Source organism: Rutidosis leptorrhynchoides, chromosome 1 (genome assembly GCF_046630445.1).
Source record: "Rutidosis leptorrhynchoides isolate AG116_Rl617_1_P2 chromosome 1, CSIRO_AGI_Rlap_v1, whole genome shotgun sequence".
Classification (NCBI taxonomy): domain Eukaryota; kingdom Viridiplantae; phylum Streptophyta; class Magnoliopsida; order Asterales; family Asteraceae; genus Rutidosis; species Rutidosis leptorrhynchoides.
Window position 1 is genome coordinate 499,251,416 of NC_092333.1, and position 26,204 is coordinate 499,277,619.

Below are 26,204 nucleotides of genomic sequence, written 5' to 3' on the forward strand. Positions count from 1 at the left end.
CACTTTAAAGCATGTTTATTCTCAGGTATTAAAGAAATCTTTCGCTGTGCATTAGCTCATTTTAAGGATATTACTTGAAGTCATTCATGGCATATTTTGAAAGACGTTGCATTCAAGTCATTGAGTTCATCAAGATTATTATTAAGTCAATTATAGTTGGATGTATTATGAAATGGTGTGCATACCGTCAATTTTCGTTGTAAAGAAAGTTTGTCTTTTAAAAATGAATGCAATGTTTGTAAAATGTATCATATAGAGGTCAAATACCTCGCGATGTAATCAACTATTGTGAATCATTTATAATGTATATGAACGGGTCCTTTCAGTTGGTATCAGAGCTGGTTTAATGCCGTTTATTAGCGGGTTAATCGTACAGGGGGTTCTCACAGTGTTACCTGTGACGAAGCATTGACTCTTACTCCTCGCGGTCCCTATTAGGGTTGGCTGTACTGCCGAGAGGTGGGCCGTAAAATCAGTGTCTGAGGTACGCTCAGTGGTCACAGGCGGTTAGCTGAGAAGGCACTGGGTGGGATGCGTCCCCAACTTTCAGTTGGTATCAGAGCGGTGGTCTTAGCGAACCAGGTCTGCATTAGTGTACCAGGTCTGCATTAGTGTGTCTAACTGATAGTCGTTAGGATGCATTAGTGAGTCTGGACTTTGACTGGGTCTGCATGTCAAAAGTTTCGCTTATCGTTTTTGTCGGAAATCATCTGCTTATCATCTTTAGGAAATTACCTGCTCATTATTCTTAGTCTAGACACCTTTTACTGCATTGATTGCATGAATAAGTGTATAGACAAAATTCATATCTTAGCGTATCTGTTACTGCAGACCTTGCCTGATATCTCTCGTAAATTTCTCCGTAATTTAAGGGATCCTGGTACTACATATATCTATGCACATTATGCATTGAGAATACCATCCAACTATCAATTTCTATCCCTAAACTCTTCATACCAAAAATCTTTTCTGTGATCGCTTAAGATGGCCTCTACGAATCGACCAAGTTCCTCTGACTCCGAAGACAGCGTGACAAGAGCATACCAACCAATCAACTACAGTGATTACTGGAGAAAATGGGGGTGGGTTCGCGACATACTCACCCTATGGAGAAGGGAAGAAGGTACTCCATATCATGAACCAAATCTACCACCTAACCTTGGAGTACTTGACCCGCTAACCGGCGAACCCGTTCGCAACACCGTTTATACCCTTTTTGCAAGAATTTTTCATCTTGAGACTACCATTAACGGAACTAGAGAAGATATCTGACCTTTACCTCACACCGATAACCAACCAGGGTTAGTAGAAGAAGTTAAAGAACTCGGAGCTCGAGTGTTAACTTTAGAGAGCATGGTACACAATTTGCAAGCACCTGCAGTATCACCAACACCAGTAACATCACCAGCCTCAGCACCAACAGCACTAGTACCACCAACAACAACATCCGCGTCACCAGCTTCGACATCTCATTCTGTACCTCGAGTATAATCATTGTTCTACATGACGTTCTACATCATTTATTTTCATTCGACATAGCGATTATGTAATCTCTAATGTTTTAGAGATTATATATTCTTGTTCTAACGGTAAATCAAATGAGTTTAATATCATATTGACTCATTAAATCCATGATTACATCCGAAGAAAATATATAGGTATATATATATATATATTTTTTTCATAAAGATTATAATTAAAAATTCTTTCGTACAAACTGTTAATGGTGAAAATATTTTAACGGGTAGGTAATACCTGAGGAATATTTAGATTTCACATTAATAAGTTACATTGTACATTTTTTGAATCTGATTCAACAGTCATTTACTATCCTACTTACAACCACCGATATACGTATCCGTTCACCGCAGAATAATCATTTTATTTTATATTTGGATTTTGACCTATCAGAATCCAACAAGTGGCATAATGAAGAAAACATTGGACAAAATAAAATTTGTTAGAAACAAACAAATTAACTATGAGAAATTTTGTTAAGAATTCACGCTAACTGTTCCTAGCTAACTGTTCCTAGCTAACTGATTACATTTTATTTATCACAATTTATTTATCGCAATATATATTCTTGCAATTTTATTTATCGTCATTTAATTTCTGTTATTTATTTTTACACATTTTAAATATCGAGACACATATACAAGGTTTTGACATATCATATCGACGCATATATATATATATATATATATATATATATATATATATATATATATATATATATTATTTGGAATAACCATAGACACTCTATATGCAGTAATGCTGGAGTTAGCTATACAGGGTTGAGGTTGATTCTACAATAATATATATACTTTGAGTTGTGATCGAGTCTGAGACATGTATACGGGTCACGATACGTATTAATTAATTCGAATATTATATATTAAACTATATATGAATTATTGGACTGTTAATTGTGAACTATCGACTGTGGACTAATAACATTGGACAATTATAATGAATTAAAATATTGATTATAACATATGAAACTAAACAATTCTTCAAGTTTGCCACTTGATTTCATCCTAAACTTCATTTGTATCTTGACGATTACAATCTGCATTCAAATCTTTCATAATTCTTGAAAACACCTCAATCGAGAGGATAAACCAACCGCACTTCATCTACGGAAGAAAAGATCGATGCATATAGTTATGCACCTGAAAACACTCGGAACCTGAGTAAACATTTAACACGTATCTGTGCTAGCTCCCTGGGCGTTGTTATTACCGAAAATCACTTTGCAATTCCTTTTCAAAGTAGCAAATTTTGTCACAGCTCCAGCAAATCAACTTCGACTTTTCGTTCGAAACAACCTTATCATAATTTTGATATATATGCGTGCTCTTTATTGTTACCGGGGAACCTTTTATATTCCACCATATTACCATCAACGTTTAATCATCTAAAAACACAATTCTCTTGAAACCACCTCGGATTGATAACTGATGACCCAGATATGGTAGCATTAAATGCAGAGAAAACAACAAAATCGTAGATGGTCTAAACGGCCAAAAGTTTGATAATAAAGAATGGAATGTTGGGAACGCTCGATAGAAAATTTGGTACTGAAAAACAGATTGAGCTAACCATGAAGGAGACCAAGGACAAATACAAGGACCAAACCCTATATTCAAAGAATCCAGGTAATTCTGGATCCGATGAAATCTTTAGAGAATATCCTGCTTCGAAGTCATGTTAAAATCTTACGGAAAATCTTTCTTCATCAACCTTCGATCTTAGAAATTCCAAAAATAACATCATAAATATCTTCGATATTTCTGAGGATATTTTCATAAGTATTCTTGTCCGAAATCATTTATCTCTTCGCGATATCAGTGTTATATCATAAAGGAAACTGTTTAGTTTCTAAAATCTGAAATCTTCAAGTTTGAAGTATGAATGTTTTCGAAGTAGTGTTGGGAACTGAAGCATGAGTTAGTATAATATAATGACACTTGATCAACGTGATTATATTACAGTAAGTCATGCTGAGTTTCTAATGAAACATGATGATTCACAGACCATAACGTCATCATGTGTCATGTTACGCGACTCTTACATTCTATCTAATCTCTAAACATATCAAGAACATAATTTCTTGATAATTCTGTCTTTTCTCTTGAATTCTGGTAATTTAACTAATCAAGATCATGCTATTACAATTTCTTCCTTAGAACATTAGTCATGTTCGTTCGAAACTCCATACTTACGAATTCTGAACCATTATTCGCTGACTTAAAGTCGAGAAGAGAAAACAAAAGGATGAAACTCCAAAATATAAAGGAAATAAAGAGGGTGAATTTATAATATCCGACAGAGCAATCAAAACAGATTATCGCAGTTAACCAAAGACGGTCCTATTCCTTAATCTCCGAAGAATCAAATTTTATTCAGATTTTAAAGATTTCTTTAAATCCCTTGAATTCCAGAAATCCACCGTGACTACGTCAAAAGTTAAATTTCTATCTCAAACTGTTGTGACAGCTACCCTCGTACGCTTCACATAATCGAATCGTTTTTTCTACATTACTCAGTAATGATGAAACTCTATTTATCCACTCATATTCGTCATAAAAACAGTTTTATGGTTAACCATGACGACCTTACTCAAATTTCGGGACGAAATTTCTTTAACGGGTAGGTACTGTGACGATCCGGAAATTTCCGATCAAATTTAAACTTTATCTTTATATTATTCCGACACGATAAGCAAAGTTTGTTAAGTTAAATCTCAAGAATTTTAAATTGTGTTCATACATTCATTATAACCTCGACCAAATTCCGACGATTCACGAACCGTTATATATAAATAAATATGTATATATATGTATATATATATATATTATAACTTAAAAATATTAATAAAGTATTAAACGTATAATACTTTACATGAACGTATTTGTTTCAATATGTTTATCGATGGAATTAGAAGATAATATCAAATGATTGATTTATCAGATACATTGTGATATGATTACGGGTCTATGTTATAAGGTCCACTGTGATTTAAGAAATCTATTCTTTTTGACGACATTCGGAAAATGGTAAAGTGATTTATAAGTAAGAACGTGGAGTGTAAATAACTTAGATGTTGGATATCGACAAGTTAAGTAACTCGACATTTTTCATTAAGATTATTTCATACGTTTATTTAACCTTTGAACTTTATCGCATGCTTCACCAACAGACTGTAATTTAAAAACTTGAAACCTATTATGAAAATATATGATTTTACTTTTCTAAAACGTTTTATGATATAACGATTTCCATTATTTTAACCTTTAAACAAAATGCTTCTTAAATATATTTGGTTTTGGAAAACAAAATTATCATATTTATTTGATTTAGTTTCAAACGTACAAAAACGTTTTCAGTTTAAAAAGAACTTTATTATTAAAACGTATATAACTTTTATAAATATCTAGAACCACTTTTAACAACTCATTACTTAACCAGTATGATAAAGATAATGATATTTATATTTTATTTTATTAAATATATATAACAATTTAAATTAATATTATATATATTTATACGCGTATTATACGTACATAGTTTTATACTTTTACTATACTTAAACTTTACCTTTACTTTATTTTTACTTTACCTTAACTTTAATAATTCATACTTTAATAATTCATACTTTAATAATTCACTTTAATAATTCATACTTTAATAATTCAGTTTAATAATTCATACTTTAATAATTCATACTTTAATAATTCACTTTAATAATTCACTTTAATAATTCATACTTTAATAATTCACTTTAATAATTCATACTTTAATAATTCGAAAATCTGCTATAAATAGAATTCAATAGGTTTCATTATTTGATAGAAACTTGAAAATATTTTCTCTAAACTCCCTCAATCAATTTACATATATATATTTACTCCGTATTATTTCAAGATATTATTAGTATACATAAAATATTACGACGGAGTGCTGTCAGAGTGATTTCGAAATTGTTTTTCGAGCGGGATAGAACTAAAGAAATTATGGGTTAAAGCTATGGAGGTTATGGGTATGGTTCGGGAGTATTGCTCGTGAGTCAAACTAGTGTTTATCATCTCCATTGCATCTACATACTTTTTCTGCAATATTGAGTCTCAACATTGATACGTTCGTGAATCCAAGGCCAACATTGCACTTGTTCAATGACGTCATATGTATTTTTACTACAAAATACTGTATTGTGAGTTTCATTTGCTCCCTTTTATATATATTTTTGGGACTGAGAATACATGCGCTGTTTTTATAAATATTTTACGAAATAGGCACAAGTACTAAAACTAATTCTACGTGGGTTTAAACCAGAAATATACCCTTAGCTTGGTAACATTAAACTACTTGTCTATGTACGGTAGGCGCGAATCCTAAAGATAGATCTATTGGGCCTGACAAACCCCATCCTGACTATGGGATGCTTTAGTGCTTCGAGGTTATTTTAAACACACCTGATCTGGTGTACTTCAGAGGGTAAAACATGAACGTTAAGGCTTGTTACCGGGTGCCTACAACTTATAGAATACTTTTATACACTTGCGAGTGTACATATATTTATAAACGGAAATCTTGTGGTCTATTAATATATTGAAATGATTGTTATGATAAACCTATGAACTCACCAACCTTTTGGTTGACACTTTAAAGCATGTTTATTCTCAGATATTAAAGAAATCTTCCGCTGTGCATTAGCTCATTTTAAGGATATTACTTGAAGTCATTCATGGCATATTTTGAAAGACGTTGCATTCAAGTCATTGAGTTCATCAAGATTATTATTAAGTCAATTATAGTTGGATGTATTATGAAATGGTGTGCATACCGTCAATTTTCGTTGTAAAGAAAGTTTGTCTTTTAAAAACGAATGCAATGTTTGTAAAATGTATCATATAGAGGTCAAATACCTCGCGATGTAATCAACTATTGTGAATCGTTTATAATGTATATGAACGGGTCCTTTCATTAGCTCATTGCTTAGTGATTTTACGGTATGCTTAGACTAGGTTGCCTTTATGCTTGGATGCTCCGGTATGCGGTATTTTGATTATTTGTGTGGCGTGTCCATTTTATGCATATATATGTATGTAGTATATTCTCACTCACTAAGCATTAGCTTACCCTCTCGTTGTTTACATTTTTATAGATTTGCTTGGATGCGGTGGCTCGGGTAAGCGCGGAAACTAGTGTACTTGCGTAGTTTGCTTTAGAAGACTTGCTTTTGAATTTGATTAGGATTGGGTAGCGTATCCCCAATCCCATGCTCGGTCTATGTTTTGTATAAATTAAATTGGGTCGAAATGGTCACTTTGTGGTAATTTGGGTCGATGTGGGCCCGGTGTTGTAAAACTCGGTTTTATTGTGGAAAACTCTTAGGTTTAACTATTATAACATATTGTGAAAGTGTTTTGGTTTAAAAGTGTCGGGAAGCGGGTTTTTCGCCCTCGTGTAATTGTAAAACTGATCAGAATCTGGCAGACCATTTGGACGCCGTCCAAAAGGCTTGGACGCCGTCCAGTCCTTCAGAGCTGGACGCCGTCCAAAAATCTGGACGCCGTCCAGATGTGCTGTCCCAGAATTTTTTTTTTATGGCACATTTTTGGAAGGATAACGGGTTGGGTCGTTACATAATAAATCAAATCAAATACGTATGATGGAACATGCTTTACATAATGAGCCTGAGATGTAATCATGAGCATGAAAAATTAGTTTTCATGTATGTAAGAATTGGATTTGTTACTTTAATGAGAACATTATTCACATTTTGTTGAAGCAATGGCTTAAGTTTTACGGAGTATATATTAATTATGCAGGGGTCAGAAATTTCTTCCTCGCATCTGAAGAATTGGTAAGAAAGTGTGTCCTTTTCACATAATTGGTCAGTTGAGTAACGGGTTAAAATGGATATTTTTTTGTATCTGTATATTAATGTGAAATGTGATTACAGAAAGTATATATAGGGTTTCAACATGTTAAACAATTATTTAGTTCTTCAAATAAGCATTTGGTGCCACCTCTACCCTATATTGATCTGTATATGCACATACATAGGTCCCTGAGTTACTCATATTCTTAATTGCTATAAAACAGGTTAGATGAAAAAGGGAATATGAGGAACTTAATTAGTTGAAATTTGCAGGAAAGAAAGGTCGTTGATTGACCAAATTGTTGAACATATGAGTATGATACATGAACAACAACCACATGTATATGTAGCAGACCCAATGAACCCTGTTGTTGGAATACTTTCTCGGATACAAGAAGTGAGTTCATTGCTAAACCCGGGTTCTAGAGATGATGTTGATGTTCGTGTTATTGTAATTTTTTGGCCTACAGGAATAGGGAAGTCCATAATTGCGAAAGCTACACATGACAGCTAGATCAATATATTGATACTTATATATATAGTGATGGAAAAGGTTGTTCGAGTGATGCCCAAACCCGGGTTTGGGACAAAGTTTCTTAATCGGGTTCGGGATTACCTAGACCTGGACCAAACCCGACCCGATGCTATCCTTAGGTGACATGTTAAACTTTGCATGTGTGGTCTGTTAGCAATAAGTCTATCAAAAACAAGTGGTCTATAAGTTATATTGAGTACTCGGTATAACTTATGTATTTGTGTACAAACCACTGGAGACATTGTGTCATGTATGATATGGGCTTATGCTTCCTTCATTATTGTAGGGAAATATCATAAATAACTTAAGTCAACTATTTTGACTTTTAACTTATTACACCAAAAATGTCTCTTTTCCCCTTGTAATATCCAATTTCCAACTTTAATAGGAAATTGCTATAGACTAACAATTATTATTCAAGTTTTCCAATATAATGCGTAGGTAAACTTATTTGATTTTTTCTTCAAAGTAAAATAGTACTTCGTATTATATTATATGTATTAAATCCATTTGATATAATTATTTTTAATAAAATAATAGTTAATAATAATTTAGTAGTAATAATAAATAAATATAAATATTAAATATAACCCTTATAAAAAGGTGTTTAGTGAAAGAGAAGCACCATACTCCCTCGTCCCATATCTATTAACAAAAAACATAGTTTAAAAAAAATGACTGACACATGTATTTTTTTGTTTAATATCTAACTTTATCCCTTACTTTTTTTTTCTATCATTTTGTCTTATATGTATAAATTAGAGGCATAAAAGAACTTTACTCGTAAGACTCAAAATAATTGAGGGGCTAAAGAATTAAATTCCTGGAAGTTTGAGGGCTGTTTTAGGAATTCTAGAAAGTGTAAGGTCTTGCATTATAAGTTTGAAAACTTAATTAAATGGCTGGCATCTAGACTTCTTTTCTAATTTTTTTTTTTCCAATAAAAAAAAACAAAGATAGAGAGAAATGGCGAGAGTGGGGAAGAAGGAAGAAAGTGGGTTGTGATTGTGTTTGAAGAAATAGGGCTTGAAATCAAGGGCATGTGCAATTGAAGTGTAAGGAAGCTCAAAGGAGGCGAAATTACAGCAAAAGAGTGTCTATTTCATCTCCATTTGTTACTCCCATAGTCCCATTTGGTAAGAACCCTAATTTTTATGATTTCTGTATGTGGGGTTTTGATTAGTAGTGATTTTTGGGTGAAATGGGGTTAGTAATGCTTGTAAAGGCCCTGAAAGTATGAATTGAGTTATTTGTTGATAAAGTTATGATTTTTATAAATGTATGCCATTAACTAGTGAGTTATGACTTAAAGAGATGAAGTTTGTTGGTTTAAGTTTTTGTTAAAAAGCTGAAAATTTGTAAGTTGCGTTAAAAATTATGTTTTGTAAAAACAGTTGTATAGAATAAACCATTGCTCCATTTTGGCGTGTAAACACTTTTTGGAAAGGTATTTGAGTCACCTTTCTAATGAATATGTCCTTGAAGTCTAAAAGTAAGTTTAAGTTGGTCTGATAAGCTGTAATGTGCGGGTTGTGTGGGCTGTCCACAAATTAACAATTGAGCAAAATGTGTGTAAAGCGTTAAAATAATGTTTTTGATAAGACAAGGATAAGAGTGGCTTAAATAGATTTCAATTAATGGATTACAAGTGGTTGGGTGTGGTTTGAGCTAGTGAAAGCCAAATGGGTCAAAAGGATTGATAGAGTCAAATTGGGTAAGGTTAAAAGTGAATCTTGTAAGTAAATGACTTGTATGTTCAAGTCTTAAAATATGATTTTTGGCTAAGAAAACTTGTATGTGTAAGTTAAAGAAATTGGTATTTTGGATTTTGGATTTGGAAGACTTGAAGACATAAGTCTTGAACTAGTCAAATAAGTGTCAAAATAGGTTTTGTAGGGTTTAAGGATGAACACAAAGTGTAGTTGGTCTTGATAGACTAAGTATGAATAGATTGTGATGTATGTATGCTTGTATTATGATTAGGTGACTTCTTGCTTGGAAGTACTTGTTGAATTGCTTGCTCGAATTGAATTGCCGATTGCCTTTGTGTGTGTTTCATTTGTATTCCTGTTCTTGTGCAGTCCAGTGTTCGGTTATTAGGTCCTTGCATTACTATTTCTGCAATACATGTTCTAATTGATGATTTGAAAGTACATGAACATATGTTTGATTTGAGCTTTTTCATGATGGTGGTTCTTTGTAACTTTAGACAGGTTAATACAACTAACAGTTCTATCTTTCACATAAGTTTTTACTCTAACTTTACCTTCATTCTGTTGTGTTGATGCATAGTTTTGTTGGACCAGGGATGGTCAACTGTTTATGCTGTATTCAGCACTGTTGGCCTGCAGTCTATATCTGTTAACAACATTTGTTTCTTCACAATGGCACGAGCTTTCGTAAGTTCTGCTTGCACACCCTATGGTGACATGTTAAACCTAACATCAAGTAATATTGCAACAGTAAATTTATCAAAAACATTGTGTCATGTATGAAAGGTTAAAAAGGTGAATTGAAATCAAATACTCAAATTTGGGTCAATTGGGTCAAGCTTTCGGGTCAAGTGGGTCATCAGAAAAATAGGTTGGCAATGTAAATCAAAAATTTTAAAAAATATGTCGAATAGGTTACCCCCAACCTATTGGGTCGTATACAAAATAAAAAAACGGGTCAAATGTGTATCAATTCCTAAAGCTCTATAAATAGATTCAGGTCTAATGGGTCTTGTGAATGAGTCAAATGGGTTGAGTATAAAGATCAAAACAAGTATCATCCATGAAAAATATATGAAAGCACTCATGGTTATATCATATATACATAATAATAAACGTAATTATAAATGTAAAAGTATATGACCCGTTTGGACCCATGACCCATTTCGGCCCGTTACGCAACCTGACCCATTTGGACCAGTTTGACCCGTGACCCATTTCAACCACCATTTGGACCTTTTACCGAAACCGACCCAACTTGACCCGTTTGCCAGGTATGTTGTTCACAGAGACATTCAATTTGTTCAAGCAAGGCTGTCATCTCAATATATACCTGTGTGCAGTCAAATCTTGCTGAAGTCAACCATCTCTGCCAGCAATGTGAGGCTTCTCTACAGGTTTTTCAGTCACTTAGCCAATGAAGGCTCTTTCGTAAGCAGCTCGTTAGAAACAAGGTTTTCCATCGCTGTGAGTATTCAATTTCTTTATAATGATTTTATTGGTTAGTTTTTTCCTTGAATGATAATTTATGACCTGTTTATTGGGTGAACAATGTTGTACCTTTTGCATGCAGACTGAAGTTCTGACCACACTATTTTTGCAACCAAATGTGGAGTAAACAATTGAGTGTCTCTAATAGGGTTAAGTTTCCTGACAAGTTAACAAGTATATATCTAGACTTACTAACCGAATTACGAGAACACACTTTCGCTGTATGAAGTGGTTACTTGAACTTCAATAGCAAACCCACATCTTGTAGGATATTTGGAAATACTAACTAGCAGGAAATCAATATCGACCAATCTACAATAAAATTTAAATCCCTTACCTTTGTTTTTTTTTTTTAGTTAAATTTATATGCATATCCTTCGTTAGTGTTGGTGGAATTTTTTTACTCATGTGGTTGATTCGTGTGATGTTTGACCTCTAACGGGTCAAATGGGTCATGTTGAAACATATAAGTAAAAAGAAAACAGTTTGAATTTCGTGTCCATTAACAAATAGAAACTACCCAATATATATGTTTTTCTGGTCAACCTGACCAATACCAAAAATTACCCGTTTTGATTTGCTACACAACGTACCCATTTTGTTACCTCGAAACCTGTCACGTCTAAGTCTGATCGTGAATGTAGTATGTTGGATGTGATTGTGATGGGAAAATAATGGCGAAGGTTAAGAATTGAAACAGGCTTTACAGAATGAGCCTGAGATGCAGGGAAAAGCTGCGTTACTACAATTATTGGCTGATAAAATAAGTCTTCATGTATATATATGTAAGAATTGGTGTTGTGACTTTAATGAGAACATTATTCTAATTTTTTTCTTAAGAATTGGTAAGAAAGTGCGCGTGTTTTTTTCACAAATTATTAGTGTGAAACGTGTGCTGTTGGGATTCTACCATACTTACGCTACATCAGACGCTTAGGTAGTTAGGTTAGGTGACAACTGAAGCTTGTGCGTGATGATTTTTTTGCTGATCAGTTGAATGCACGAAACATAAGTTAGTTTCAGGTTCTATAAAGTCGTAGGTTTGAGCCACCAAAACAGTTCCTTAATAATATACGGAGTAACAAACTTATTTATAAATAAAATATAGAATTACTATCGATCAACGTACAATAACTAGTTTATTACCCACTAAAAACTTAAGCTGCACACATTGGTTACAAATATTAACTACTACTCTGTACTATATTACACTGGCCACTTCTTTAAAACTATAAAATACATATACATGAAATATCCTCTTAGATCCAATCGATGCTTGCTGATATTCTAGGACAAAAAAACATGATAGACAGGAGATGACTTTTCTTGATTTGTGGGCAGCATCGAGAAGAAACCAAACTCATCAGTTAACTGAGCAATAGTATCAGCTTCTTCATTCATCTCAGATGGGACTGGGAATGGGGATATGTTTTCATGAGTAACATTAACATTAATTTGTATTTTGAATAACTAATGTTGTTGAATCTACTACATCACCTTCATAAATAAATCTGAACCCACAACTTCGTTTATCGTCACCTATAACTTCCACAGTATCACCGGCTTCCACCACAACTGTTGTCTCATTAAGTGAGCAGATAATTATGATTTTTGGGCCACGCGAATGTACTTCTCTAGGAATCTCAAATTGATAACTTGTTTCTTTCGTTATGTTACACAGTCCTAAAGAGAATAAAATGTCAGATTCTGCATATAAAATCGCACCATAAATTTTCCTTTTGGCTGCAACAAAAGATAAAACGTTTTTTTTTTTGAAAGGAAAATATTATTAAAATGAAGTCCCACATTACAAATAGTGTGCCTACCAGTTGCGATAGAGCACAATCCTCACATGCTTTGTGTCTGTCACTTGGCTACAGAACACAACTACACAACTATTATCTACTAAAACTATATTATATACATTGATGCTAAGTTAGCACCATACAAGGAACAAATTATGAGAGGAAAGCTTGAGGATTGTGTAGCCACGTATGCCAATCGATAGTCTTCTTTTTAAAACCTTTTCACGACCCACTCGAATGTCTTAACTTGTATCTCGTTCAAAGCCGTCGGTCCATTCCAGCTTTTATTTGTAAAGACCTTTTGGTTTCGGTTTTTCCAAATGAGATAACTACACGACCAAGTAACCGCTTGCCAAAGAATTTTACCCACATACGAACTAGCTTGACCCGAGTCTAGAACAAGGTCCTCAACATTAACATATGGTACACTACCGCGACCCCACCACCATACATCAAAGGCGTGTTTACACACGATAATGGAGTGATCAACCGTCTCGATATCCTCATTGCACAATGGGCATCTAACCGAATGTAGATCAACACCTCTTTTGTCAAGTTCCACCAACACCGGTAGCCGCTTTTTCCTTGCCCTCCATATAAAGACTTCAATTTTTTTCGGTACCAACTTATTACTCAAGGTCTCACTTAATGAATCGTTTGTAGTTAGTACCCTCGAATTGATCAAAGTTGTTAGTTCTTTTGTCGTAAATTGATCGCCACCACCCGCTTTCCATTTCCATTTGTCTTTTGCTTGCGGATTAAACCTCACATTTAATAACATTTCATTCAACCTTTGTAGTTCATCGCTTGCCCGCCCGCTTGGTTCTCTTGCCCATGCCCATGTACCCTCACTTTTTGCTCCGTCCCATGAAAGTCTTTCTTGAACCGTAGCGTCTAAATTCGTCTCTAGCCTTGAAAGTCTCTTGAACTTGTTTTTAAGCTTTTCATTACCAGTCCACTCCTCCTTCCAAAATGAAGTAGAAGCACCATCACCTATTTCCTTCACAAAAAAGTTTCTAAAAGGAAGACCGGTTTGTTCAATGTTAACCCCCGCATTAATAATTCCCTTCCAAATTGATTTAAACGAGTCATTTTGAAAAGAGTCATCACATGAGAGTCCACCCGAGGCCCCGTAAATACTAGATATAACCTTGACCCACAAAGAAGTGGTTTCGGTCTTAAACCTCCTCCACCGTTTGCCAATCAAAGCCATATTTTTTGTTTTTAGGGAACCCAAATTTAACCCCCCCTCCCGATACGGTAAGATAGTATCTTCCCATTTAACCCAAGAGATTTTAGATTTGTTACCCGACCCGCCCCAAAAGAAAGAACGTCTTACACACTCAAGTTTTTTAAGCACACATGGCGGGGCACGGAAGAGCGAGAAGTAGTACAACGGAAGACTATTCAACACTGATTTAACAAGAGTCAAACGTCCACCAAAAGAAATCGATCTAGCCCTCCAATCCGAAAGTCTCTTTTCAAACTTGTCAATAACCGGTTTCCAACTCTCTTCTTTTTTCATGTTACCACCGACCGGAAGCCCAAGATAAATAAAAGGGGTAGTACCAACTTTGCAATTAAATAAACGAGCCATATTCTCAACTTCAATCTTTTCAACCCCAATTCCAATAAGGTTACTTTTGTGGAAGTTAACCTTAAGTCCCGATGTTAGTTCGAAGCATTTCAGGAATTTCATAAGATTCCTAATATTTCCTTCACTCCATGATCCGAAGAAGATAGTATCGTCCGCGTATTGAAGGTGCGATATAGGGATTTTATCCCGACCTATTTCCACCCCCGAAAAAGAGTTGCTTCTCACGGCCATTTTCGTTAAGATATTCAACCCTTCCGCCGCCAAGATGAAAAGAAACGGAGAAAGTGGATCGCCTTGCCTAACCCCCCGTTCTAAATTGAATTCACTTGTTGGTGACCCATTTACAAGTATCGAGATAGACGCCGACTTTAAGCATGCCAAAATTCATTTTCTCCATTTAACCCCGAATCCCATGATTTCCATTATCTCAATTAGAAAATCCCAACTAAGACAATCGAAGGCTTTCTCGAAATCAACTTTGAAGATTACACTTTTAAGTCGTTTGTTTTTTAAAAAAGAGAGGGTTTCGTTTGCAACAAGAGCCCCATCTAAAATATTCCTCCCTTTAATAAAAGCACTTTGTTCAAACCCGACAAGATTTGGTATGATCCTTTTTAGTCGATTAGCGAGAAGTTTAGCAATCACTTTGTAGAAGCTACCGATTAAACTAATCGGGCGGTAATCATTCAAACTTACGGGATCCGTTTTTTTCGGAACTAGGGTTATGAACGGGGCATTACACCCCTTTGATATCCCACCTTTTTTCCCAAAACATGTTAATAGCCTCGATAAGATCACCTTTAAGTATGTTCCAGAATCTCTTGTAAAATCTCAAATTAAAACCATCCGGTCCCGGAGCCTTCGAACTTCCACAATCTTTAACCGCCTCCCAGATTTCGGACTCACTAAACGCCACTTCTAGATCATTAGCTTCTGTATTTGACAAAATATTAACATAGTTATGAACCATCATGTTAGTACCATTACAGCTACCGAAGTGTGACCCACTGTTGCTGCAGTTCGATCCGCCCTTACTGATGTACTTCAGCCCGCTTCCCAGCCTAATACTACTAGATCCACTGTCCAACCCACAATTGACCCCCCCATTGTTACTTCTTAGCCCGCTACTACCCCCACTGATAGGCCCACTAAAATCCATGGCACAGTTTAGTAAGGTGGGTCTATTAATGTTTTTTGCCCCAAAAATATTACGAAAGTGAGCTAGAATCGTGGCTTTTACATCTGAAGGATCCTCATTCCACACCCCATTAATTGTTAAACCTCGAATATTACACTTGTTATATTTTCGACGGATGGTGGAGTGAAAATATTTAGAGTTCTCGTCTCCTTCTAAAATCCACCGGATCCGCGCCTTTTGCTTCATCATACCCGTTTTTATCCTTTCTTTTTCAATCCAAGATTTTCGTGTCTCCAACCAACATGCTCGATCCACATCGCTAATTATACCCGATTCCGCTAAAAGCTCTAACCTACTCACCTTATCCTTCAAAACATTAATTTCACTATCTAAAGACCCAAATTCTTTTCTACTCCAACACCTTAGATCATGTTTCACATTCTTAAGCCTATCCCTAAATAAACAATCTTTCTTCACACCACACACCGACTTTTCCCATGCATCTTGAACCACCTTTTCCACCCCATCCTTTTTGAGCCATTCATCGAAGATCTTGAAAGGTATAGGCCCAAAATCAATTGTTTTATCTCTAAGTAACAACGGGCAATGGTCCGATTCTCTCCGCTCTAAAGCAATAACCGAAAAATCCTTCCAAAGTCTAATGAAGTTGTCATTTACAAGGAATCGGTCAATTTTACTAAACTTAGTACCATCATCACTAATACGCGTAAACCTTTTCCCGTTAATTGGAACCTCTATCAGATTATTTCTTGTAATGAAATCATTGAAACGAGTAGCCCTATATTGGTGAAACGTACAATTTAACCTATCCGATTGAGTTCTCACCTCATTAAAATCTCCCAAGCCGAATCATTTGATCTTAAAAGACTATCTAAAGCATTCCACATCTCAATTTTTTTGGTGTCGTTATGTGGACCATAGACATTAACAATTATAGTTTCATGTCCGGAACCAACCCATTTACCTCGAATAGCTAAAAAATACTCCTTACTAGTGACACTATCCGCAACGAACCTACTACCATCCCACACAACAAGCAACCCACCCGAGTTCCCGATTGCATCCCTTTGAACATAACCACAGTTACTATTACCCCACAAAGCATTAATCCACCCATCGACCAAATTTTTACACTTCGTTTCTTGAAAAACCGCAATGTCTGGCCTTTCCTTATAACATAACTCTTTGACCCACCTGAATTTGCCCTTGACACCGAACCCGCGAAAATTTAAAGATAGAACCTTCATAAATAAAAAAAATAAAACGAAGCAGGACCCAAGAAAACTTACAAAGGATTGAGGTGTGACCACCTCAAACCAATTTGTTCCCCAAATTCTTTTAGTTCAACATTGGTAATCGATTGGCTACCATCTCCACTCACGGATTTTGTCTTCGACATTTGGGGAACCATCGTATCAGTTAGATCGATCCACAAAGTCCTTTATATTGAAAGACTTCAGGAACCATCGTATCAGTCAGATCGATCCACAAAGGTTTAGCAATGATTGATTCCTGTAGAGTTCATGTGGGTTTTATAAAGCAGGGTTAAATACTTACATGAAAGGGCCCGCATTATTTAGAATTAAAAATAAGGGCAGGAGTACTAAATTACTTACCTCGAACAATTTAGAACGAAAAACGTTAGCCTTTCGCATCGGATCAAATAGCATAACATCCAGCGACGAACAGTAATTTGCGTTAATCCATGTCAACTTTGATGGAAGAAGTGGAAGAGACCGTAATTCATGACAATGACTTATATCAAGGTGAACCAGTTGCTTAGGCTGTCTGGTAGGCTACAGAAGTTGTTATACCCAAGGTACAACTTTTGTAGTGACTCAAAGTTGCCAATTTCACTGGACACTTGAGACAAGTTGGACTCTATCATGTATAGACGTTGTAGCTTCCTGAGTCTTGTAACCCTCATGAGACCTTCAGATCTAAGATTTATGCAATAACTGAGAATGAGTGCCCTTAGAGATTGTAACTCGGACATGTTTGAAGGAAGATTGACTAGGTTATCACAACCACCCGCTACAATTAGTTTAATATTTGGCGGAAGATTTGGAATTGACTTTATGTTATAGCAACAGAAAACGTTCAATGTATGAAGTTTCTCGAGACAGATAATAGAGCTATCCACCTCTTTCAAATTCGAGCATCTTTTGAAGTGAAGTTCCTCAAGGTTCTCGAGTCCATTGAAACTTCCGGTCATGGTTAATGACCGTGAATGACAAACGTCCAGAATCCTAAGCTTCTTAAGATTCTAGATACACAAAAACAAATATATTATTATCAAGTATCAAATCAAATTCAAATTATAATATGATGATGATAAATCGAAAAAAGTGCATGTTCATACCTTAATTCCATCCCACAGTATTTCCAATTTGCTGTACCTCAGCACGATAACCACCACATTAGGCATATCAAGGTTGTTGATATTTCTCAAAGGGAAACCTTCCCATTCCAAGCATTTCAATTGTTTGAAACATAAAGACATGTCATCATTTGAAGAAGAATAAAAGCATTCCTCGACACCAACTAACTTAATGAACCTCAAATTATTCGTCTTTTTTAATGCACCTACTATGTTTTTTTATAGATTGTTGTTCTTCACTCTTGTTGTAGTCAATTTCCAAGCGGATGCATTCAACAGAACTTGTTCCCTGGTAAATAATAAAGAAGTAAAAAACTAAGCTAATTTCTATTTCTATTTCCTATTAAAGTTTGGGTGGAAGCAATTTACGAAGGCAGAGATCGATCGATAGAGAGATATAGGGTACGTACCGAATTATTTTTCAGTACATGAAGCACGTCTCTTTCATCCACCAATCGTGTACGTTTTCCAGGCTCTTTCTTATTTTGTTGGCGGACCACTTCTTTCCCCATTTCCCTAATCACTTCATGTATCAACACACTTGATTCTATTCTCCCATCATCGTAAGGTTCATATTCTATTTTAACCAGACCTCTATCAACAAGGGGTTTGATTTCAATCTCCGGGTAAAATAATTCATCTTTATCGTGCAATATACTGCACAATGAATGCTGATACCTATACAAATCATCAGTCGTTTCCATATATGTGTCCTCATATGACTTTGAATCCCATTTCCATCCATCAAAGAAACAAACGATATCCAGAAATGAATCATAGCTCATTCGAAGCTTCTGTTGAACATCTTCAAGAGGGATTCTTTTCAGTGTCTTCAATAGGTTTGGCCATTCTTCAATTTTATGAGCTTTAAAATGCAGACCCCACACCTCAAGAACTAATGGAAGCCCTCCAGCGTGGTCGACTATTTTGTATACAAACTCATCATCAACATGGCTATCTTCACCTGGATATGCATATCCAACAAAGAGTTGGAAAGATTCCTCCTCATCCAACAATTCCATATCATAAAGAGTGTGTGGCACGTTAACAAGAGACCCTTTATTTCTTGTGGTCACAATTACTCTGCTTTCAGATCCACAACTTAATGAGGCAGAATTTAAACCTACTGCTTTCAAGTCATCCACCTTATCAACATCATCAAGCACCAAAAGAGCCTTTCGACTGTCCATTAATCTTCTTATCTCTGGGGCTCCAACGTTTCCGTGAGTCGGATCATTTCCTGTTAGACCACGAAGGACATCTCTCTGCAATTTAACCTCCCAATATGGACCCTTGTTTTTGTAAAATTGAATATTCTTAATAAAACAACTACAGTCGAATTCTGCAACAATTCTATCATACACAGCTTGGACAATAGTTGTTTTACCTGACCCGCTGATTCCAAAAACCGCCACAATATTGTGAAAATCAAGGTCACCTAACCTTAGTGCTGAAATTATAGGTTGTGCCCGTGGTTCAATCCCAACAGCATGTTGAGCATCAAATAGCTCCAATGGAATTTTAATCTTTTTGAGATCTTGAATGATGTTCTGTATGAAGGCTGCCTCGTCATCCCTGCCAAAAATCCACAGCTGGTAAAATTCAGTATCAAAATTTTCTGTAATCTTTAAAAGCTGCAAGTGCTCTCTTTATAGTCACCTACTGAAGATCAAGTTGTGTAGGACATTAAATTGTGTTGGTGACTTTAGTGCCATCTCACAAATATTTTAGTTAGATGTAATTTACTTAAAAGCAATGAATTCATTCCTAATCACCAAAAAAGTAATGAATTCATTTATACTTCGGTTTTGTTTTCATAATCTAACATACAAAAACATCCAAACACTCTAATATACAGATTTTATTATCAAATTTCCCTAGAAACAAAATAGGATTCTTGTCTAATTACCCTAGTTAAGATTTCGTGAACCCAAAGCTCGATAAGGTCGGACTAACAAAAAATTGCAACCCAACCAACAATATGCATTAGAGTTAAAATTGCTTTTGGTTTATACGTTTTGTAACTTCTACAAATCAATATACTTGCCCATTTCTTATATGTATACCGATGATTTGACCCGCAGCTTGGAGGGCTTGTTTCCATGGCCTCGTGCATTCGAAAGGCTTCCTCAAAACATCCTCGTATATTTCGAACATCAGACGGATCGACATTCAAAAATACTGGAATAACTTTCCTGTTCTTAAAATTGGGTAGGGAATCCATAATGAAAACCAACTCATCAAGGGACTCAACTGAACGAGAGTAATTAGTGGAAATTACAAGAAGATAGGTATGAGACTCTTCAATAGCTTTCAACTGGGCACAACTCATATCTTGGCCAATAGGAAGAGTGTTGTGGTCAGATATGGTAAAAATGTTGTGTTTCAGGGCTGCCTTCAGGTGGCTTACAAACTTATTGCCGGTATCTTCAAAAAAATAATTCAGAAACACATCGTACTTTGGCCTTTTACAACGGAGATGTTCATCGTAAGAACAACTTGGATCCCTTTTCCTTTTAGATGAAGAATAAGGGACCAAACATGAAGATGATGATGATGGATCCATTTCTTGATAAAATAAAAATAAACTTAGAATCAAGTTAGCAAATCTAGATACACAAAAACAAATATATTATTATAATATGAGAGTGTTGTCTCATTAAGCGAGCAGATAGATATGATTTCCAGCTTTAGTATATATTTAAATTTAAATATCCAAATTGACATTACATGGACCTTCACAATGTAGAAAGCATATGGGCTTGATTGGTGGCCCGTGCCACCAGTCCTTCTAACGTCCCTCCACCTCCGTATTCATCAAATGAGAAAAAATCATAATTAAGGATGGAGAAGGAACTAATGTTGGAAGCTTCGACGAGCCCAACACACCCACTACAGAGGACCTAGATTATACTACACTCACTACACCAACACGTTGACGTTGATTAGCCTTTAATTTTATGAATTCTTAGTGCACAATAGTACTTAGGCGACAGTGTCGACCATATATCATTTAGGCGGTATAACCGACCATGTATCACTTAGGCGGCAGAGCCGACCATATAATAAGAACAACACAAATGCACTAAGAACTTAAACACAAACTAAGGCTTAACCGGGAAACTTAACAAAGAACACTTTTATTAATACAAAATACAATTACAATATTACTTACTTACAAACTTTTCTTCTCTACTCACACTCTTCTCACTTCTTACTTCTTCTCAACTCACTTTTTTCACAACTTGATTACAAATGAAACTCATCACCCATATTTATACTTGTCCATGGAAGTTTCTACACATTAGATATTTCCATGGATAAATATCTAGATATTTCTTACCTACAAATATCTATATTATCTAGATTTTTCTACATATAAATATCTAGATATTTCTTTTACATATTAATATCTAGATATTTTCTTATACATATTAATATCTAGATATTTTTCCATACATATTTACAAATTCCATATTATTCCAAATTTGTATTGTATTTTAACACTCCTCTTCAATGCAAATTTTCTTCCAACGATGACTTGCAGACCATTCCAAGTGCTTCTCTGAATTTTGTAAACTTTGGTTTACTTAGGCTCTTGGTGAATATATCTGCAACTTGTTCATCTGTCTTTGTTGGCACCATCTTGATCTCCCCTTCAAGGACCTTCTCGCGAACATAGTGATAGTGTACTTCTATATGTTTTGTTCTTGCGTGAAAGACTGGATTCTCTGCTAGACGTATAGCTGAAGGTTATCGCAGAAAAGCTCTACTTGATAGTCTGTTGATTGATGAAGATCTTCCATTAGTTGTTTCAACCATGTAATTTCTTGTGTTGCTGATGATGCCGATCGATATTCTGCTTCAGTGCTTGACAAGGATACTGTTGGTTATCTCTTGCTGCACCATGATATTACTCCTGATCCAAGACTAAACATGTATCCAGTTGTTGACCGTCGTGTATCATAGTCTCCAGCGTAATCGGCGTCACAATATCCAGTCACATGACATTCTTTTGTTTTCTTGTATAAAATACCAAAGTTGATAGTGCCTTTAACATACCTTAAGATACGTCATACAACATCAAGGTGAGGCTTCTTCGGATTGCTCATGTATCGACTAACCACTCCAACTGCATAAGATATGTCTGGCCGGCTTAGTGTGAGATAAATAAGACTTCCGACCATCTTTCGATACATGGTAACATCTTGAAGACTTTTTCCTTCATCTGCTCGTAGTTTTGTATTCGGATCCATCGGAGTTGAGATAGGTTTGCAATTAAGCATTCCATACTTTTGTAAAAGATCTCGCGCATACTTCTGTTGTCCCAGAAATAATCCTTCTCTTTGCTGCTCTATTTCGAGTCCAAGAAAATGTTTGAGTTCTCCAAGCTCCTTGATATGAAATCTGATAGAAAGATTCTCCCTTGTTCTTTGAATCTCCTCATAATGATCTCCTGTGATAATTAAGTCATCCACATATACTAGCACTATGGCTAGTTTTCCTTGATCTTGTTTCACAAATAAACTAGAATCTGAAGGAGCAACTGTGAAACCACTTTGTACCAAGAACTCGCCAATCTTCCCGTACCAAGCTCTTGGAGCCTGCTTCAAGCCGTATAGTGCTTTCTTTAATTTGCAGACATGGTCAGGATGGAACTTGTTCTCAAAGCCTCTTGGTTGCTCCATATAAATGTCTTTGTCAAGTTCTCCATGTAAGAAAGCGTTCTTGACATTCATCTGCCACAACTTCCAAGATTTGCTAGCGGCTAAAGCTGGTAAAGCTCGAATTGTTGTGATCTTCGCCACTGGACTAAACGTTTCTTCATAATCCAGCCCATATTGTTGAGTAAAACCTCTAGCAACAAGTCGAGCTTTATACCTTTCAATGGAGCCATCTGATCGAGTCTTCACCTTGTAAACCCATTTATAAGATATTGGTTTTAATCTTTTGGCTTTGGAACTAAACTCCATGTCTGGTTTTCTTTTAGTGCATTAATTTCTTCTTCCATCGCTTTCTGCCATTTTCGACTTTGCGCTGCTTCTTCATAAGTAGAAGGCTCAATAGGTATTGATTCATCCACATGAGCAGCATTGGCATACCTTGGATTAGGTTGTCTCGGCCTTGTTGATCTCCTTAATTCTTGTGCATGCCCCTCGACTTCCTTTTGGCTTGGACGAACCTCCTCGGATATAGATTGATGTACACCAGTTTTCCATGGACTCTTTTCCTTAGAGTACGACCCTTCTCCTTCTTTTATTGGATCCAATATCTGCTCTTTAGGCTCTTCTTTTTCTTCTGGACCTTCTTCTAATCCATGAGATTCTGGAAGCTCTATCTTTTGAGGTGACCACCATGAAGAAGCTTCATCAAATACCACATTTCTTGAAGTATGACACTTTCCGGTATTTGGATCACAACATCTCCATCCTTTTCTTGATTCATCATAACTGACAAAAATGCACCGAATTGCCTTCTTCTCAAATTTGCTTCGTAGATGATCTGGCACGAAGACGTAGCATACACATCCAAAAACTTTGAGATGGTTGACGGTTGGCTTGATCTTCCATAATCTTTCATATGGTGAAATATATCCCAACTTTGTTTGTGGGAGTCTGTTAATCACGTACGATGCCGTCCTCATACATTCGGCCCAAAATCTGCCTGGTACATTCTTACCATGAAGCATACTTCGACAAGTTTCGGCAAGGTGACGATTCTTGCATTCCGCCACTCCATTCTGTTGTAGAGTATTGGGGCAAGTCAATTGTCTTCTAATCTTGTGCTTCTCAAGATAGATATTGAACTCAGTCGATAAATATTCTCCTCCATTATCTGTGCGTAAGCACCTGATCTTAGTATTAAGCTCACTTTCTACCTTCTTCTTGAACTCTTTAAACTTCAGAAAAGTCTCCGACTTCTCCTTCATGAAGTAAACCCACACATATCTTGAGAAGTCATCAATGAATGTCACCATATACTTCATACCTCCAAGTGATGTTTGTTTCACTGGGCCAAAGACGTCTGAGTGTATGAGCTCTAGTGGTGTCTTGGACTGATGTTGTGACTCCTTGAATGGCAATTGGTGAGCTTTTCCAAATTGACATCCAGCACATATTGTATATGTTCGGATATCAATTTGAGGAAGCCCATTTACTATGTGTTTCACCATCATCTCCTTTAACTTGTTGTAGCCCACATGCCCAAGACGTTCATGCCAAAGATCAGCCGTCTCATTCTTTCGAGTCTTATCCACATATGCTGTTTCAGCAGATAGTACATAGACCGACTCTATTCTTCTTCCATGCATAACTGGATTGCCAACCACCTTTACTCTCTTGAATACGGACACATCTTCTGGTCCAAAGAGCACATAGTTCCCTTCTGCTGTCAATTGTGGTACTGACGGTAAATTCTTCTTTAGGCCAGGGACAAGATACACCTTCTCGAGTTGGAGCTTTTAAGAGTCGCCTTCATTTGGAATTATTGTCTTTCCAATGTGAGAAATAGACAACCTTGAATTGTTGGCTGTCAACACGACTCTCTTTCCTTTGTAATCCTCCATTTCTTGCAGCTTTGTCCCATCGTTGGTCATATGATTTGAGCACCCAGAATCAATGATCCAATCATCTTTGTAGTTTATTTTTGACTTTAAAGTTGTTGTAAGAGCTTGATCATCTATGTCAGCTTCAACAGAGAGTCCAACTTCTGCATCCCATGTTTTCTCATTAATGGTTGCTTCGAATGTGACCTCTTTCTTCTCATCTCTTGTGGCGGACACATTTCCTTCGAAAGTTCGCCTTCTGGGGAATCTACAATCTCGAGCAAAATGACCCTTCTTGCCACAATTGAAGCATTCACCATTCTTTCTCTTATCATTTTCCCCGTATTGTTGGCAATGATCTCTTCTTCCTTGTTGAGCTCCCCCTGAAGCATTGCTTTTTGGTTTTAGATGACTTTTGCCTCCATATGTATGTCTTTCTTTCGTCACTTCTTGTCTTCGAGACATAGTTTTCTTCTTATTAGTGAAGAGTGCTTCTTCTTCGCCTTTTATGCTTACTTCATTCATCTGCTTGGCTAATGCCTCTTAGTTAGCCAATAAATTCTCCAGCTCTATTAATGATGGTTGAGTAGGCCATCCTCTCACAGCGGCTATAAATCCATTATACTCGGATCTTAGGCCGTGGATGATAATTCTCTTCATCCTTGCTTCACTCACTTTCTCTTCAGGAGCAAGTTGAGATATCTCACGGCAGATAGATTTCATCTTGGTGAAATACTGAGAAATAGACAGACTTCCTTGTGAGATACCCGCGAGCTCATTTCCAAGAGCTGGAGGCGTGCTTCATTCTTCTTTGAAAATAATTTTTCAAAAGTTTCTCAAGCTGCCTTTGGTGTTTTCTCGTCACGGATGTGCTCCAATAGATCCTCCTCGATTGTAGTCTTCAATATAAATAAAGCCTTCCCGGCCTTGATGTTCCATTTTCTTAAGGCTTCAGCATTTTCTTTCGGTGGAGGCGTTGTGTCACTGCCAGCAACTATTTCCCATAAATCCTGTCCTTGTAGGTAGGATTCTATACAGGTCCGCCAATAACCATAGTTGTGGTTATTGAGACTCTTGATTCCACTGCTCGTACTTGCAAGATCTGCCATCATGACGTCCAACGTCCAATAAGCTTGGTCCCTGACCGATGAGCTTTCACAAAGCTTTCACAGTTCCTAACTGTGCTCCGACAGAATCTCCCTTAGAGCCTTGGTGAAAACAAGTCGATGTAAACGTCCAACGTTTACTGATTTCCTCCACTAGAAATGGTCCCGAACGACCCGCTCTGATACCAATTGTTGGAAGCTTCGACGAGCCCAACACACCCACTACAGAGGACCTAGATTATACTACACTCACTACACCAACACTTTGACGTTGATTAGCCTTTAATTTTATGAATTCTTAGTGCACAATAGTACTTAGGCGACAGTGTCGACCATATATCATTTAGGCGGTATAACCGACCATGTATCACTTAGGCGGCAGAGCCGACCATATAATAAGAACAACACAAGTGCACTAAGAACTTAAACACAAACCAAGGCTTAACCGGGAAACTTAACAAAGAACACTTTTATTAATACAAAAT

The 26,204-nt window shown here is 36.2% G+C and overlaps 1 protein-coding gene across 3 annotated transcripts; it reads right to left on the reverse strand.

The window, feature by feature from the left end:
* Positions 1-17,469: 17,469 nt before the first annotated feature.
* LOC139886628 (TMV resistance protein N-like) lies at positions 17,470-20,676 on the reverse strand. Of its 3 annotated transcripts, XM_071870553.1 has the most exons (5): positions 20,136-20,676; positions 18,480-19,644; positions 18,052-18,358; positions 17,833-17,955; positions 17,470-17,629 (listed from the first exon to the last, which is right to left on the reverse strand). In XM_071870553.1, the coding sequence occupies exons 1-3, from the start codon at positions 20,633-20,635 to the stop codon at positions 18,254-18,256; spliced, it is 1,770 nt and encodes a 589-aa protein (XP_071726654.1). In that variant the 5' UTR covers positions 20,636-20,676; the 3' UTR covers positions 17,470-17,629; positions 17,833-17,955; positions 18,052-18,253. The 3 variants fall into 3 exon arrangements, with proteins under 3 accessions (XP_071726654.1, XP_071726653.1, XP_071726655.1); XM_071870552.1 differs by having other exon boundaries at positions 17,470-17,955; XM_071870554.1 differs by having other exon boundaries at positions 17,470-17,955; positions 20,117-20,326.
* Between the last annotated feature and the right edge of the window lie 5,528 nt (positions 20,677-26,204).